The sequence below is a fragment of the Cucumis melo genome, chromosome 1, assembly GCF_025177605.1.
Source record: "Cucumis melo cultivar AY chromosome 1, USDA_Cmelo_AY_1.0, whole genome shotgun sequence".
NCBI lineage: Eukaryota > Viridiplantae > Streptophyta > Magnoliopsida > Cucurbitales > Cucurbitaceae > Cucumis > Cucumis melo.
In genome coordinates this window covers 28,854,113-28,872,286 of record NC_066857.1, presented here as the reverse complement: position 1 = coordinate 28,872,286, position 18,174 = coordinate 28,854,113, and the positions used below count along the sequence as shown (strand labels likewise).

At 32.8% G+C, this 18,174-nt stretch overlaps 2 protein-coding genes across 2 annotated transcripts; one reads left to right on the top strand and one right to left on the bottom strand.

Annotated features, from left to right (window-relative positions):
* Positions 1–1,240: 1,240 nt before the first annotated feature.
* LOC127150213 (uncharacterized) lies at positions 1,241–4,995 on the bottom strand. Its single transcript, XM_051087538.1, has 7 exons — positions 4,838–4,995; positions 2,818–2,931; positions 2,471–2,727; positions 2,165–2,380; positions 1,898–2,089; positions 1,462–1,816; positions 1,241–1,376 (listed from the first exon to the last, which is right to left on the bottom strand). The coding sequence occupies exons 2-6, from the start codon at positions 2,924–2,926 to the stop codon at positions 1,469–1,471; spliced, it is 1,122 nt and encodes a 373-aa protein (XP_050943495.1). The 5' UTR covers positions 2,927–2,931; positions 4,838–4,995; the 3' UTR covers positions 1,241–1,376; positions 1,462–1,468.
* A 9,316-nt stretch (positions 4,996–14,311) lies between these two features.
* LOC103492556 (AT-hook motif nuclear-localized protein 25-like) lies at positions 14,312–16,061 on the top strand. The gene is made up of 2 exons (XM_008452961.3): positions 14,312–15,044; positions 15,592–16,061. The coding sequence occupies exons 1-2, from the start codon at positions 14,348–14,350 to the stop codon at positions 15,687–15,689; spliced, it is 795 nt and encodes a 264-aa protein (XP_008451183.1). The 5' UTR covers positions 14,312–14,347; the 3' UTR covers positions 15,690–16,061.
* Positions 16,062–18,174: the final 2,113 nt, after the last annotated feature.

The following is an 18,174-nucleotide window of genomic DNA, read 5'->3' as shown; positions in this document are numbered from 1 at the left end:
GGATACGATCATTACTTTGAATAAAAATAGGAATTGGAAGAAAACAAATTAATATTAATTAAAAAAACTATTCTGTTTTGTGTAAAATCCAAACCAAAAAAGATGTACAAAAATTTGTCTTAAAATTGTTATGAAAATTATCAACACAATAAAACAGGAAAAACATATATGTATTATAGATATAAGTCCAACGAATTCACGTTGTCTTAAGGCAAATTTACTCACCCTAGTGCTTGAGTATTGATAGTAATTGTCTCTCCGGATAAAACAAATCACATTTCTTCTAAGAGTAGCACACTGCCTAGAAGATCAACGAACAAAACTTTGTGGATCTACTGAACACCAATATTGTGGACAATTGAGAGAAAATCTTTTGGAAGAAGACAAATGATTATGGAAATTTTTCTCTTCTCCAACCAGATAGAAAAAGGATCATATTTATAGACTTATTCATGACCATTTGAAAAGTCGTGTCCTTTTTTTTATAATACGTTTCATGAAATGATATATCCACTCATAATGCATCCATTCATAAAGAAACACAAGTAGTTATAAGTTTTCATGAAGTGATGCGTCATTTCATGATACATCTATTCATGAAGAAACATGAACAATAATCATTTATTCCAACAAATTCTTCAAATGCATCTATCGGCCTAACTCTAAATGAAAAAAAAGATAGAAATAGGGTTGGGTAGAAAAATAAATGTTTGCTATCAATTGTTTGAATGGTTGGGGGGAAAAGAAATAAAATGAAGTAATGTTGAGAAGTAAGGTATCTTGTGTTATTCACTACAAGAGATGTGGGTACTCCCGACGCACAAATACGTCGGCGAAAATGCAAAGAACGTCGGGAAAGGATATCCCGACGTACAAAACGACGTCGGGAAGAACGTCGGGGGAAATGCGTCGCGAGAGGCTTTCCCGACGCCGAATTGGTACGGCGTCGGGAAAGGCTTTCCCGACGCCGTGGGATGCGTCGGGAAAGCCGGCGTCGGGAAAACCTTATTCCCGACGCCGTTTATGCCGACGCATCTCACGGCGTCGGGAAAGCCTATTTTCCGACGTTTTTTTTCCCGACGTAATGAACGTCGGGAAATATTTTTTATATATTTTTTTAAATATTTTATTTTTACTTTTTTCCTTATAATATTTTGCTCAAACATTCACAATGATGTTCGGATTGCTCAAAAAAATTTGGCGACGTTTTGGATTAAATTAATAAATATACAAACACAAATTAAAACATAGAATTAAAATTAATAATACGAATAAGTTGATTACAAGAAAATATAGTTTTCAATATACAAAAAACATAAACATAAGACCCAATCTCCCAACGAGGTGCGTATGCGCGTCATTCTACACCTTCGGTCCTAAAAATGGTATAAAAATAACTAAGTTTAATACATAATTATATATTGCAAAAACTTAAGAATAATAGAGACATATACGACGTACCGCAGGGCTAGGGATCATGTGGTGGTCCCTGTTGTGCACGAGTTAGGTCTTCAATCATCTTTTTCATAGCTTCCACTTGTGAAGCTAATGCTTGGTGATTTCTATCTTGTACTTCAATCCGTTCCAAAGCTTCATGAAGTTTAGCTTGTAATTCAATCTCTTTTTGTGTGGACTGCGAACAAGATGTCGACGAACTGCTTGCACTTGCCGTTCTGCGGGCCTTCGGCTTGGGTCCCCAACCAAGGCCTTTTGAGTAGCCTGGTCGTCGACCCAACACCTGATCGCATATCTCATCCTCAGAGAGTGGCTGACTACCCTCTGGGGTAGGCTGGGATTGGAGTTCCAGCATTTGATTCTGCAACAAATTTAAAAATTATGTTAGGTAACGCGCTAAAATATATAATAAAAGTGGATAATTAATAAGGGTATAACTTACATGCGCATCCTCGGCGGCCTGCGACACGAATGTCCCAGCTCGAACGTGTGTTTCCCGGAACAATTCCACACGATCGACCGGCTGCCCTCTTCTTTCAGCGAGCTCATACTGTCGTTGTAGAAACGACTTCGACCCGCTACTATGATTGTAAGGCTGCTTCTGTCGAGCAGCCTTGTTTGTCCGTGATTGCTCCTGCATTAAAACAATTATATTGTTTATTTCTTATACATATAAAAACTTGTTATCATAATTAATCATGACAAATACCTGGAATGCACGGCTGATATAATGGTCGCAGAGGAAGTGCCAATCCTCATCACGTCCAACCAATGCGTTTGGTGGGTTGGCACGAGCCTCCTCCGGGTCGCTGTACTTTTTGAAATGTTTATGACAGTCGGCCCGGAACTCTTTAAAGGTCGTGAGCATCTGATGCTCAACAAACCTGTTCATTGCTTGATCGTTGAAATCAAGCACAAAGAATCGCTGCACATTACAAACATAACACATTAGATTGGTTAAAGTTAGATATGTTTCAAATGAAATCATATATAAATGTGTAGTGCATTTAATTACCTGGAGGTCGCCCTTGACGACCTCAATGTATTCTCTCCCAACGTCCGTCCACTTAAGACAGCGGACGGGAAATGTCTTTCGCACGCACACGCCTATCGCTTGGCTGAAGCGAACGGCGTGTGGAGAAATAGGCTTCTCCGCTCCAGGGGCGATCGTCATCGGAATGCGCCCATTTATTGCAACGTGGCGCTCTAACTCCAAGAGTCGAGACTGCGCACGTCTCCTAGGAGTCGGGGTCGTTTGTTGAGAAGAAGACCCTGCTCAATAAATAGACAATAAGATATAAAGTTAGGAACCCCTACATGAAATATTTGTAAGTTAAAAATGAATAAAATTCTTAGACTCACCCGTATTGTCGCCCACAGATGACGACCCTCCCGCAATGTTATCTAAATCCTCCTCAAACTGGAGGAACATATCGTCCGTCTCCATAAAACTTGATCGTCGATATGACATAATGACTATGGACATATAAAAAACAAACATTCAATAACCAAATACAAACACATAGCTAGAATCAAAATATATAAACTAGATATAAATATGTGCATACGTGGTTGAATAGTCTCGTATCCCAAGCCCAAGTCACGAAGTTTTCGTTTTGCTTCATAAAATGAACTAGGAATAGTACTATTACACATTGGAAACGCTGCTCTTAAAAGTTCTAACAACATGTCGAACGACTTGTTACTCCAACCATTTAGAACTTTCACATGCATCAACTTAACCAAAAAATTCAACGACGAAAATTCAGAACAACCGGGGTACAACTCATTACATGCTTGATTCAATAAGTCCTGAAATATATTATTTGTTGTATCTTCATCTATATTTACCCCAACATTCATCGCCATTTCATCTTCCAAACGAAATTCCTCTATTTCCTCTTCATGTTCTATAGGGGCTTGTAAATCATTTAGCATACCAAAGATATCACCTTCTTCATTAAATTGTGTACTACTAGTTCCTTCATTAAAAGGATTACTACTAGTTCCTTCCTCAAAGTTTTCTGTACCTCTATAGCTTAATGACTCTCCATGATACACCCATTCTGTGTAGTAGGGGGATATTCCTATAGTCAGCAGATGTCTTTCCACACCCTCTAATGAGCTCCAATTTAAATTCAAACATCTCTTGCATGGACACCTCAATCGTCCGTAAGCATCAACGTGAAATTTGGCAAATTCTAAAAATTGGGTCACTCCATGTCTATACTCAAGGGATAACTTATTTCTAAGTTTCATCCAACCCTTATCCATAACTGCAGGATAGCCAACACAACCTAATTATTAACAACACAATACTTCAAAATATCTTCACATCCTACAAACCCCTCCAAACTACAAAGGCTACCATAACTGCAGGATAGCCAACACAACCTAATTATTAACAACAAAATACTTCAAGCTATCCTAACTACCACCCCTTGATACCAGCAAATTCAAAACAAAAAAGGCTACCATAACTGCAGGATAGCCATCCCAAACATAAACAAATTCAAAACAAAAAAGGCTACCATAACTGCAGGATAGCCATCCCAAACATAAACAAATTCAAAACAAAAAAGGCTACCATAACTGCAGGATAGCCATCCCAAACATAAACAAATTCAAAACAAAAAATGCTACCATAACTGCAGGATAGCAAAAACAAATCTTAACACACATATTACATTCCCAATTCAATTTAACTATTAACTCCCCCCCCCCCTTCAAATTTCAATTTTTCATTCAACTATAAATTCCCCTCCCCCCCCCCCCCCCCCCAATCTCAATTTTCAATTTAACTTAAACCCCCTCCCTCCAATTCAATTTTAAATTTAACTATTAACTCCACTCCCCCCCCCCCTCTCCAATTTCAATTTTCCATTCAACTATAAATTCCCCTCCCCCCCCCCCCCCAATCTCAATTTTCAATTTAACTTAAACCCCCTCCCTCTAATTCAATTTTAAATTTAACTATTAACTCCACTCCCCCCCCCCTCTCCAATTTCAATTTTCCATTCAACTAAATTCCCCTCCCCCCCCCCCCCCCCAATTTCAATTTTCAATTTTCAATTTTCAATTCAAATATAAACCCCCCTCCCAATTCAATTTTCAATTTAACAATAAACCTCTCCCCCAATTCAACCCCCATTCAATTTTATTCAATTTTCTAAAACAAAAATCCTAAACCATTCAAATTTCAAATTTCAATTCAACTACAAATTACACACACTCTATACAAAAATACATTTAACAAACAAAAATCTATTCCAAAAGAAAATCCTAAACTAATTTTCATAAAAAATAACCCTAAACTAATTTTTATCAAAAAAAAACCCTAAAACATAAACTTAAATCAAATAAATTTACATATTTCACTTACCTAACGTGGCAGACGGCGACGAGGAACAACGGCGAGGGCGGTCGGCGACGGACGGCGGCGGAACAAAAGGAAACAACGGCGGCAAGGCGACTTCTTCTTCTTCTCCTTTCTTTTTCTCCTCTCCTCTCGGCTTCGGTTCTGTATTCACAGAACCGAAATGAATTTAAAGGGGATTTCCCGACGCAGTCACGAGGCGTCGGGAAATCCCCCAAAATGCGTCGGGAAAAGGGGAATTCCCGACGCTCATTAAACCCCTTTTCCCGACGTTTTACGTGGCGTCGGGAAAAACCCCTATTCCCGACGCCTCTCCCGACGCACTGCGCACGGCGTCGGGAAAAGTCCCTTTTCCCGACGTATTGTTGCCGACGCCTTCGTGGTGCGTCGGGAAAGATTGTTTTCCCGACGCATCTCCCGACGCGTTATTGATGGCGTCGGGAAAGCCCTTATTCCCGACGTTTTTTATGCCGACGTGATTTTCGGCGTCGGGAATGGGCCATTTTCTTGTAGTGATTGCATACATAAACATTATATTTAGGTAAATATTATATGGTAATAAATTATAAAAGTTGGTGCATATTCTTCGGTTGTATCGATCATTTTGTAACTCATTTGGTTGTCCATTCATAGTTTGTCATGTACGTAGCAAATACTTATCTTCACTTTTTTTAAAAAAAAATATTTGATTTTACGTTGGTGTGGTTTGATTTGACTGTAAAAAAGATAGTTGTAGCCCAAAATGCACTCAATTATAGATCAATCAAGACAAAATTTACAATTACTAGAAATAGTAGAGAGAAAACAAACTCAGAGAGAGATAAATTGTTTTTTAAATACCCTCACCAAATTAAACACCATAAGTATGTCTGTTGATCGTCTCATGAAATCACGTATGCCCCTAATAAATCCATATATGATAAATGCACACAAAGGTTTGTTTGTGTATGAATAAAACATATATGTTGATATGTCAATACATCTGTTGCTTGATGTAAAATGGAAACAAAATTGACGGGGCTAAGAAAATAACAAAAAAAAAAAAAAAAAGAAAGAAAGAAAGAAAGAAAAGAAGCACTCTAGGACCAAAACAAGCCTAGTGAAAAGAGTTGATTTAGGCTTTGGCTCAAGTCTCGATCAAGGCCAAGCCGAACAAAAATGCCAACTAGATACTAGAACATGCTTGCAAATGCCGAACCCAAAAAAAAAAAAAAAAAAAAACTACCTTCTTAGGACACAAATGGGCTTGTGTGAAGTGTTTATCCTTGACCAAGGTCGAGGTGAAGGTTAGAGCCTAGCGAAATGGCCTATAAAGTCATATCTCCCTTGTATGCCTCGCTCAACTTGAAAAGATGAAGGATTATCCTATGATAGCTTCAAATTAAAGCTCTATAGGGAGGATAAGCTAAGTTATCTATATTCTTGTAAATATATGATTATAGTCCTAAAGAAAAGTAAGCAATACTTTATTCTCAAATCTTGATGTTGTCGTACTTTCACTTATTATCATGCGAAGACTAAACTTTTTTGAGCCTATCTAGATTTTGGCATCAACTTCTGTAAATTAAAGGATTTGACATTGTTATTAATCACTTTTAGTGATAACTTCGATATCTAGCTCGTACCTATACACATAAAATATTTTAAAATACGTAATCAATTATATATAAGTCATCAATATAAAAATAAAATACTAAAAAAGAGATCTATAACTTATTTCGATTTATTCTAAACTTTTTATAGAGTATTTTAAAAAAATATAGTATTTTTTTGAAAATAATGATAAAAATAGGGTAATTTGTGAAAATATGACAAAAATAGGGTGGATGAGCAAACTATTGTCAAAAATAGGATAGTTTATGTAAATAAGGGAAATTGTGTACGTACATGACTTCTTTTAATCCATGTCAGCCTAACCAGTTTGACAGGTACACGACTTCCATAATAAAAAAAAAAAAAAGGAAACTTATGGATTAAATACGTAATCTAAATTAGAAATAATTTTTTTTAGTCAATTAGTTTAAGTGCATGATTAAATATGTTACCCAAAATAGAAATAAAAATAGAAATTTTTTAGTCAATATTAGAGTTTAAATACATAATTAAATATGTAATCTAAATTATAAATGAATTTTTTTTAGTCAATATTACTGTTTAAATACGTAATCCAATTTAGAAATGAAATTTTTTTAGTCAATATGTTTAAATACGTAATCCAAATTAGAAATGAAAATTTTTTAGTCAATATTACCATATTTATAATCCAAAACGTCGGAAAAAGTGAAAAAAAAATGTCGGAAAAGGATATGCCAACGTCGTAACGTCGGGAAAGGCATTCCCGACGCCGTACCAACACGACGTCGAGAATGCCTCTCCCAACGTCATGACATGCGTCGGCCAAAGTGGCGTCGAGAGTTCCTCTCCCGACGGACCTTATGCCGACGCATGACACGGCGTCGGAAATTCCTTTTCATATATATTTTTTAAATATGTAATTTCTAATTTTTTTCCTAAAATATTTTGCTCACGACATTCTGATTGCTCAAATATTTTTCCTGACGTTTTGGGTTAAATTAAAATAAATTCAATATAAATTAATAAATTAAGAAATACAAACACAATTAAAAAAAAAGATTGAAAATTAATAATACGAATAAGTTAAAAAAATATTATTAAGTTTAATACAAAAAATGTAGTTCTCATAATACAAAAAAATGCAAACATAACAAAAAGTCTCCCAATGAGGCGCGTACGCGTCATTCTACACCTTCGGTTCTACAATGATATAGAAGTAACTAAGTTTAATACATATTATATGTTCACTGTATACTATCATTGCAAAAACTTAAGAATAATGGAGACATATATACGTATCGCGGAACATAGTATCCGTCTCCGTAAAATTATTACGTGGGTATGACGTTGACATAATGGTTGTGGACATAGAAAACAAACATTCAATAAGCTATTCAACACAAACAGACTACCATAACTACGGGATAGTCAAAACAAATCTTAACACACATATTACATTTTCAATTCAAAACATAAACCCCCTTCAAATTTGAATGCAACTATACCCCCTTCAAATTTGAATTCAACCATAACCCCCTACAAAAATTTCAATTTAGCTAGTAACTCCCCTTCAAATTTCAATTTAACTAGTAAACCCCCCTTCAAATTTCAATCTAAGTATAATCCCCTTCAAATTTCAAATTAACTAAACCCCCCTTCAAATTTAAATTTAACTATAACACTCCCTCTCCAATTCAATTTTCAATTTAACTATAAACCCCCCCCCCCCTCCCCTTTAATTTTCAATTTAGCTATAAATCCTAAACCCTAAACCCTTCAAATTTCAATTCAACCACAAATTACACACATTCTATACAAAAATACATTTAACAAACAAAAATCTATTCCAAAACAAAATTCTAAAACAATTTTCTTAAAAGAAACCCTAAAACTTATATTTAAACTAAACAAACTTTATATTTAAACTTACCTAAGGTGGCAAACGGCAGTGAGGGCCGGCAACGACGACGAAACGGACGATGGCGAGCTACGGATGGTGACGAATCTTCGTTTCTCTCTTCTCTCTTTCCCTTTCTTTTTAATTCTATGTAAAATAGAATTGAAACGTTTATAAAGGGGATTTGCCGACACCGCACGAAAGCGTCGGAAGATCCCTTTTACGGCGTCGGGAATAAGGGTATTCCCGACGCTCACTAAATGGTTTTTTCGACCCACAATAGTGCGTTGGAAAAATCCCTTATTCCCGATGTTGTTCCCGATGCACTATGCATGGCGTCAGAAATAAGGTGTATTTTAAATTTAATTTGGCCTTATTCCCAATGTCGTTTGGCCGACGGCGTTTGACGCATTGGGAATACTGTTTTTCCCGATGCCACTCCCGACGCATTGTGCGTGGCGTCGGGAATAGAGTTTTCTCTGACGTGGCTTTCACGACTCGTCTGTCCGGCGTTGGGAATATCCTTATTCTCGACATTCTTTGTGCTGAAGTCCTTTTTGGCGTCAGGAAAACCCTGATTTCTTATAGTGAGTTATGCTGAATTTGAGGAGCTGAAGTAGTTTTCTACGTCGACAGGAAATGCCATTAATGGTGAAAAAAGGAAAGGAGGAAGGAGAAGAAAGACTGTATTGGGGGTTAGACAAATTTGAATAAAAATAAGAAACAAATGATTGTGTTTTTTCAATGGAAAAAAGATTGTTCTGTTTACGTTTTCAAAAAAAAAAAAAGGAAAGAAAGGAAGAAAGAAAGAAAGAATAGAGGAGTTGTTTTGATTTCTTTTCTTTTAGTTTTGATTTTCTAGAACAAAGTTGTGTACGGAGTACGCAACTCCAATTAGAAGTCGTGGATTGGGTTTATGACTTCAATCAGAATTTTGCCGGTAGACGTGTATCCAGTTCATGATTTAACGAAATCGTGTACCAAATACACGACTTTGCTACTTTATTTTTATTATTAGTTTTGCGCCTACCCTAGTTTTGTCAATATTTAAAAAAAAAACATTATTTAAAAAAAATCAACTTTAACAATATTAGAATGTGAGCAGAAAATCTAAATATAGCCACAACTATAATTAACTGTCTTCCTCCTTACCGCTTGGACGAAGCTTAAGTTAATTTTCCACCCAGTAATTGTTGTACTAATAGAAATATTTTTTTTAATTGTTCCACCTTTAAAATTATATGAATTAAAATATTGTATTTTAAAATTTCCTATTGTCTATTTTTTTATTTTTTTTTGAAATAGATAGATGTATTCACTTATAATATCAAGGATCTTTTCTTTTTCCAAGCACTATTAAACTTCGCTTGCATTTTCGATATCTCTTATAGGTTTTATTATAATGGTCGTTTTAAATAGTAGGAAAGCGTACGACCTAGATAATTTAATTTGTACCTATGGCTGATTTTGCTACTTTAATCTTTTTTTTGAAAAAAATTAATTACATATATGGAAAACGACTTTCGTTCTAAGTAATAAAAAAATTATATTTTAAAAAGAGCCATTAAAATCTTAAAAATATCTTAAAAGTATCGTAGGATCAAAAGGATTGTAATGGTGAAAAATCAGAATATAAAATAATTGTTTCTAAAGATTAGGAGAGAGGAATAGGGTTGTTTAGTTTAAAAAGTTATTCCGTCGAACTTGTTTAATGATGGTAAGAAAATTTATAGTAAAAAATAACTTAAAAATGGTTAGCTTTATCATGAATTACACCCAACATGGACCTATGAAATTTAAAAGATAATTATATATATAAAAAAAAAGTACTATTTTAGCTTTCCTCCTCTCTTTTTTCCTTTATTGTTATGATTATGATTATGATTATTATTATTATTAAACTTTTAATGAAAAACAGTGGATGAGGAAAACGCAAATTAAAGGGTCCTTTAGCTTTCTAATTAATAATAATAATTACAACTTTTATGTTCTTAGGGTTAGGTTCAATGAAGCATAATAAAAAATATTATTTTATTTTTTTTCAAAAATTTAAAAGAAAAATTACATTTTTTTATGATTGGATTTGCCTTTTTCCTTTTTTAACTTAAAATATTGTTTTGGTTCAAACTATTAGTCAATAGACATTTTTTATGATTTGGATCTCATAACTAGATTATATTTGTGAACTTTAAAAACTATGAATCCATTTTAAAATTTTCAGTTTTTTTTTCTTTTAATTAAATGTTAAACATAGTTGTAGTTTAATTCTTTTCCTAATTATCTCTAATTATCTACTGTTCGGATAACAAAACGCATATAGTTAGTCATTTTTTAAATATTTCAAGTTTGTATTTCCTTTTTTTCGTCTTTTTTCTATATTTTTTTTCCAAAAAGTTTTATTTGATTGTTCAAAATCATATACTAAATATAAATATAAAATACCGAAGAAAAGTTGTTTAGATTTGGGTTTAGATTTGGATAGCCAAATATAAAGAAAAAATAGCCAAATCTAAACCTACAAAAAAATTTCTAAAAAAATGGTTTATATTATGATAGTCAAATGTAAATGATCGTGTACAAAAAAAAGAAACAAAAGACAAATCTAAATGTAGCAAAAGAACCTTAAATAATGTTTAGCAAAATCTAAATGATCGTGTAATCAAATCTAACGATCATGTAAATCTAACAATCGTATAACCAAATTAAACGATTGTGTAAAAAGAATTGAAAAAATAAATCGTCTAGATTTAACTGTCCAAATGTTAATGACTCAATCTAAACGATGGTGTACCAAACAATAGCCAAAGCCAAATCTAAACGATCGTGTACTAAATACGTTAACAACGTGGTTGACAGGATATTTTTGGTATTTTCCATTGTGATCCCATGGGTTTTTTCCATTTTTAAAATTATTCTATATAGTGTAAATATTTTGCTGTTTTGTTGTATCTTTAAAAAAATCCCTTAATTTTAATATTGAGAAAAGTCTAAGTTAAAAAAAAAACGGAAATTTTCATATAACAAAATACAAAGTATTTACGATTCTCGTAATAAAATAAAAAAAACACATTATGTCGACTATTTCTTTTTATCATATATCAAATATCAATATCCATTTAAAAACTTTTTTTTCAAAGATTATATGCCAAATATGAAAGAGCATGAAAAAAATCAATTCTAAACAATTGGTAGAAAAAATAGCCAAATCCAAACAACCAAACAATCTTTAAAAAATCGTTTACCAACAAATCTTGAAAAAAAAAAAATCGATTTGGCTACCCATTTTAGCTACCCAAGTTTAAAAGAGCCAAACGGTATTTTCCATATGAATTATGAGTTTTCTTTGTTTTCAAATTTAATTTATACAAGTCTGTTTTATTTTTGAAAAGATTATTTAAAAAAGTTATATTAACATATTTAATTTTTTATTTAGAAGATCAACAGAGCATTTCTTTGGTTCATGAGGCCTGATTGATCCACACTTAGTTTTTCATGGGTGTGAATAACAAATATTTGAGATTGGATGTATGACATAATTGGTTATACAGAAACCCAACATCTTCCAAGGAAGAGGAAGACTGATCCTCACAACTAAACAAATATACAAAACTCGACATCAAGCCAATCTAGCGAATTGATTTTACAGTTGATATTTTTATTGAATTATGACAAACATTTTACAGTTGATTACATGATAAGAAAAGGAAAAGGGGAAAGAAAGGTTTGAGTTCAAACTTTTTGGTGGCTCAAGAAAAAAGTGATTTGAACAAAAAAAATTCTCTAATTTCAAGGTTGCCCAACCTCACCGAATTAATTCAATTTCATGTGATCTCCATTCACTTTCTTGGATTTCTAACTAATAACAAATTAACAATCAATTACTTCTTAAAATAATTCCTAAGGTGATTGGTTACAATAATTGCTGCGTGAATTTATTAATAACATCATAAATTTAGCAGTGATATTGGAAAAGTTATCTTACTTTTAAACCCCTAAAGTACTTTAGTTAACAATGTTACTATCTAAATTTGATAATCCAATTTATTAAAAAAGAAACTAAATATAATGTTTGTAAAAAACATGAGAGATATAATATAATTAAGTAATACCTCTTAAATAGGGTATACTGTGTGTTAAATTCTTCTATTTTTCTAAATACTCCTTATTGAATAGTGTTATCAAACCATAAATAATAAATTCTATTTTTTTTTTTAACAATCCATTTTACAATTTGGAATCGTTTTCTGAAAAGTTAAATTAAAAGTTTAAATCTTTTTAACTTGTTAAATTTATGTGTAGTTGATCTCAAGAATTTAAGGGCTAAACTTGTAAATTACCATTTTAAAAATTAATTTTAATTCTTAACCATTGTTATTTAAGACCACATGTGATGTGATTAAAAGGTTCACCAAGAAAAAATAAACCACACACATGGATGCATGTGTTGGTTTTCTTATTCTTCTCTCTCAATTTAACTTAAAAAAAAAAAGAGTACTTCTTTTCAATTCAAACACCATAAGATTTAAGATTGCATTTCCCAACAAACCCCTTTGTCACATTTAATTCTACTCTACTTGTACTTTGGATTTGGGAGTTTATGCAATCTAAATGCACTTAGAGGAATATAGTGTCACATCCTAACATATATAATATGGTATTAAGTTTTTCTCCCTGCCTTAATAAATTTAATTTTTATAAGGAAACTTTAACAAAATACCAAACTATTTACTGTTTCTATAATAAGACTCATAAAGTTAGTCATTTTTTAAATATTTGAGGTTTTGCCCTCATCTTTCTTTTTGCGATTTGTCTTCCTCCTGTTATTTCTTTCATCGTCTGCATTTTTGTCTTTCTTTTCTTTTTTTTTCCTGCAAAATTTCCATTATGTTTCTTATTTTTCAATTATTTATTTACGTCGTTTAATCTTTCCATCGTTTTTCTTTTTTTCCTCTTTTTTTTTTCACTTTTACATTGTCTTTTTAATTTTTCTTTTTTTTTTCGATACGATTTCTTTCCATCGTCTTTTTTCTTTTCTTTTTTTATGTCGTGTACAAAAAATAGCAAAATCTAAAAGATCGTGTATAAAGAATCTTGAAAAAAAATTATTTAGATTGAAGTAGCCAAATGTAAACTATCGTGTAAAATAAATAAAAGATCGTATATAAAGAATCTTAAAAAAAAAATTTGTAAAAAAGGTAAACGATCATCTACAAAAAGTAAAAAATTGTGTACAAATAATCTTAAAAAAATAATTTAGATTGGAGTAACCAAATGTAACTAATCGTTTAAAAAAAGTAAACGTTCATGTAAAAAAATAAAATATTGTGTATAAAGAATCTTGATAAACGATCGTGTAAAAAAAGAGCCAGTGTAAACTATCGTGTAAAAAAAAGTAAATTAAAAAAAAATAAAATATTGTATATAAATAATCTTGAAAAAAAATCATTTGGAATATAGTAGCCAAATGTAATAAAAGAAGTAAAGGATTGTGTAAAGAAATTTAAACGATCATGTACCAAAAGAATTAAAAAAATTGTGTAATGAAATTGAAAAGATAAATTGTAGTCATATTTAAATGATGACGTATAAATTATAGTTATATGTTATTGATGGCGTGGTTGTTTTTAGAATTGTTCTATAGAGTGTAAATATTTTGAGGTTTTTTTATATTTTTGAAAAGACCCAAAATTTTAATTGATATTTCTATGTCTTAGCATAGAATAGCAACAAATAAAGCTACTTACAAAGTATGATTAAAAAACTTAAAGTATGGACAAATTTGGTTATATTTTATAAATAAATTTAATATTGTATTATTTTTAAAAGTGATTCTATACAAATAAATATTTTCTAAGATTTATACTAAATTGATAAATTTAATAAATATGATATGTTTAAAAATAAGTTGGAAACCTAAAAGGAAAAGGAAAAGGAAAAGGAAAAAACGTGTGGAGTTTTTATGTGGACCGATTCAATAAATTCTCCAATTTTATTAACGTTATAAACAACCGAAGGATTTCGTCCACTCCACAACACAAATAATTATGTCCGATCTGAACTCCGCCGTCCACGGCGACTCCTCTCGCTACGCCGATCAATTTCTCGGTTCAGAGCTCCAACTTCAAAATTTCTCACAAACCCATCTTGGCGATCCTAATATATCCCCGGAAACTCACCAGCAAAATCTCAATTCGGCCGATTCAAACACTCCCACCAGCGGCGGTTCATCCACGCGCCGCCCTCGTGGCCGCCCCGCCGGCTCCAAGAACAAGCCAAAACCGCCGGTGATCGTAACACGTGACAGCCCCTACGCTATGAGGTCGCTCGTGCTAGAGGTCCCTGCAGGCTATGATGTGGTGGAATCCATCTCGAGTTACGCCACCCGCCGCCGCCACGGCGTTTGCATTCTCGGCGGCACTGGCGCCGTCACGAACGTCAAGTTGCGTCAGCCGGCGGCTCCTTCGGGTACTGCTATGAGTTTTCGTGGAACGTTTGAGATTGTGTCTCTGACTGGTACGGCGTTGCCGTCATCGGGTGCCGGAGGTCTAACGATTTATTTGACCGGCGGGCCAGGGCAACGGGAAGGGCAGGTCATCGGAGGAAGCGTCCTCGGGCCATTGACAGCATCGAGTCCAGTTATATTGATGGTGGCATCGTTTACGAATGCGGTGTCTGATCGGCTACCGCCGGACGAGGCAGAGCCGCCGGTGCAAGTTCACCCATCGACGTCGTCATCTTCAGGTAAAGCTTTTTATCTTCACGTTCATGAATTAATATATGTTGGCTAAATAGTTGTTGCAATTGTACATGAACACTTGCAACCACCCTTCAACAGTGCTTGAGGAACTAAGTTGTTATTGTACTATCTGAGTTATAATAACGTGCGTTAATTATGTAAAATATTTTAGTTTAGCTAAGAAATATGAACACGATAATAAAAAAAATATAAAGAAATAGTAAACATGTTTTTTAGAATGATAATATTATATTTAATATTGTAAGTTATAATAGCCAGTAGTAGAAGCCTGAAACATGGAGTGAGCTATAATAAAATATTACTCCACCAAATTGAAGTTGGTGGCTAAATGCCCACGTCTTGAAGAAAACTGTTGCTCTTTTTTAATTGTTGCAAAAAAGACATAGATTATCTAATTTCTTGTTTGTTATCGTTCAATTGTAGGTTTGAATCTATCACTCCATATTGAATATGATTTATATATTTTTGGCCGTGTACGGTAAAAATATGATTTTTGAAGGTGTCAACAAAAATTTAATATCGTAACCACAGGTGGTGGCGGCCAGCTTGGAGACATCGGAAGCTTCAACTTTCGTGACAATGGTTACAGGTGGAACAACAATACATCAAGACCTCCGACGACATTGTGATAGAAAAAACTGAGAAATTTCGTTACAAAATTTACAATGTGTTTGGGAAGAAAGAAAATCAAACAAATTTTCCGAAGAAAATTCAGAGGCCTTTTGAATAATGGTCTCCAAAATTTTCTTCTTTCACTTTTATTTTTTATTCTTTTTATTTCAAATAGATTAATTAATGAAGAGTTTATTCCAATATTTCTTTTAACTAAATTATCTTTATTTTTCATTTTATGAGATTTATTTATTTTTCTCCTCTTTTGATTGTAAATGTTGGTTTTTTGATAGGATTATTTGTGAGAATTGAAATCACAGGTGCTCACAACTTAAAAGCTTAATTTTCTTTTAAGAGTGAAATCCATATATATCTAATATCCAGTTTAATATGTGACTTTTTATTTGTCTCAAGTTACAAAATAACTATTTATATATATACAATTCTAAATTATGTACACCATGTTTTGTTTTTGAGTAAAAAAATTGCACGGTGAACATCAAACTATATCAAAATCTTCGAGAGAGATGGTAGTTTGATACTTTTATTCATAGACTAAAATATATCACATTCTTACATCTTATAAACATACAATTTAAATTGATCTATAGTGGTCGGATGAGAGTTTCTATGTCACATTAGGTTAATTTTCAAGCTAAACGAGTCTGACATACTCCATCAAATGGAGAGGATCAACCTTTGTTGAGACTGAGCATATTAGTTTGGGGCTTTGACCCATAATCCTGGGACTTAAGGTGTGATATATTTTTTGTTCAAGTTTTGTCATTTTCCCGATCGAATGGCTTATGAGCTTTATAACGTAGATTATGCTGCTAGTCTAAATCTACTCCTATTGTGTATAGACACATACGTAACACACACACATATACACATGCATATGTACATACATAATACATATTATATTCATATACAAAATTTAAGATGATCTCATATGCCCACGTTTATCATATATAGATTGTTCACTTTAAACATACCCATCATGGCTTTGTTCATATTGAAATCGCCTAAAAGACTTCATGTCAATGAAAATGATTATCATCACTAATTATATAGCAATAAAATATCGATTTGGGTAGACTTTTCTAAAAGAGAATATAAAAAATTTAAAAGTAAAAAAATAAACAAGCTTATTATTTAGATTATATTATAATATTTAATTATTTAGTTATTTGATAATTGGCTAAATATCTTTGTTTAAGTTCTCTTGTTTCGTCTCTTGGGTAGGTTATGTGTTTGTCCTAGATCGTATTTTAGAGTGTCCTTATTTGATTTTGCGGTTCTTGCAAAATATTTCTTTATTTATGTTATTTTGCATATTTGATCCACTTGGGCTGTTCGTCTTTGATAGTAAAAATTTTTCAAGTGGAGATTATTGGATGAAAATTTTGTAAGGAACATTTATTACAATTTAATTTTTTTTTATCGTTAAACATTACAAAATTAATTTTTTGACCGTTAAACGTTACAAAATTAATTTTTTGATCGTTAAACGTTACAAAATTAATTTTTTGACCGTTTGACCGTTAAGAATTAAATTGATCGTTTACAAAATTAATTTGTGAACTTTGTGAATATGACCGTTGGTAATCCGCCCACACTATAAATAGATCCTTCACTCTCATTCTCAAAATACACAACAAACAACCTTCTCTCAAATTCTCATTCCCTTAAAAGTTTTTCGAGCGGTTTATTTTTTAGTGTTTCAGTTCCAATTAGTTTTTTGTGCAAAACTAATTGACGAAAAAAAGGTTGTTTTATCTTGGGGACGGCGAGACATAATTCTATTTACACAATTCGGAGCAGAGCCGCGAAACGTCTTAAAGAGAGTGTGTTTCGCGACTCATCCTTTCACTAATTCAGTTTCTGTTTTGCAGTCTTTGTTCCTTTTAACAATCCGTTCAGTTGCTGCATCGTTTCTTTCATCATTATTTACCAGACTTGGACAATTTTTTGCATCGAAGATCGAAGTGCAACAACCCTGAAGCTTTGTCGATTTATTTTGCATATTTGATCCGACATGCTATTTATGTTCAAGAGTTACCGCATATATTGTTTTGATTGTTCATTCAATGGAACTTTGTGAGATTATTAGTGTTTGTGAGTGTGGCGCAAAGTTTTGAGTAGTTTTGTTGGAGAGTGCATATCCAAGTTTGATTGAGATGGTTTTCTCGACCTTTTGGGAGCTTAAAAATTGTTTTTAAGTGAACGGAGTTCACAAAGAAAATAATGAAAGATTCAACGTGTGCAGTGAGAGGGAGCCTCACAAGATTAGGGAAGCCTAAGTGTTCTTTCCACTAAAAAGTCACATACTTAGGTGGAGCTTAAGTTCTAAAGAGAGGGGAATCACACCGAGTGGGAGCATATAGGTGTTCAAATGAGTTATGCTCTATGGTTGTCATTATAATTTTAATTGTTTACCAAATAAGTACAATGTTGTAATCACTTAACTTGAATTTAATTATTGGTCGATTATCTTTCTTA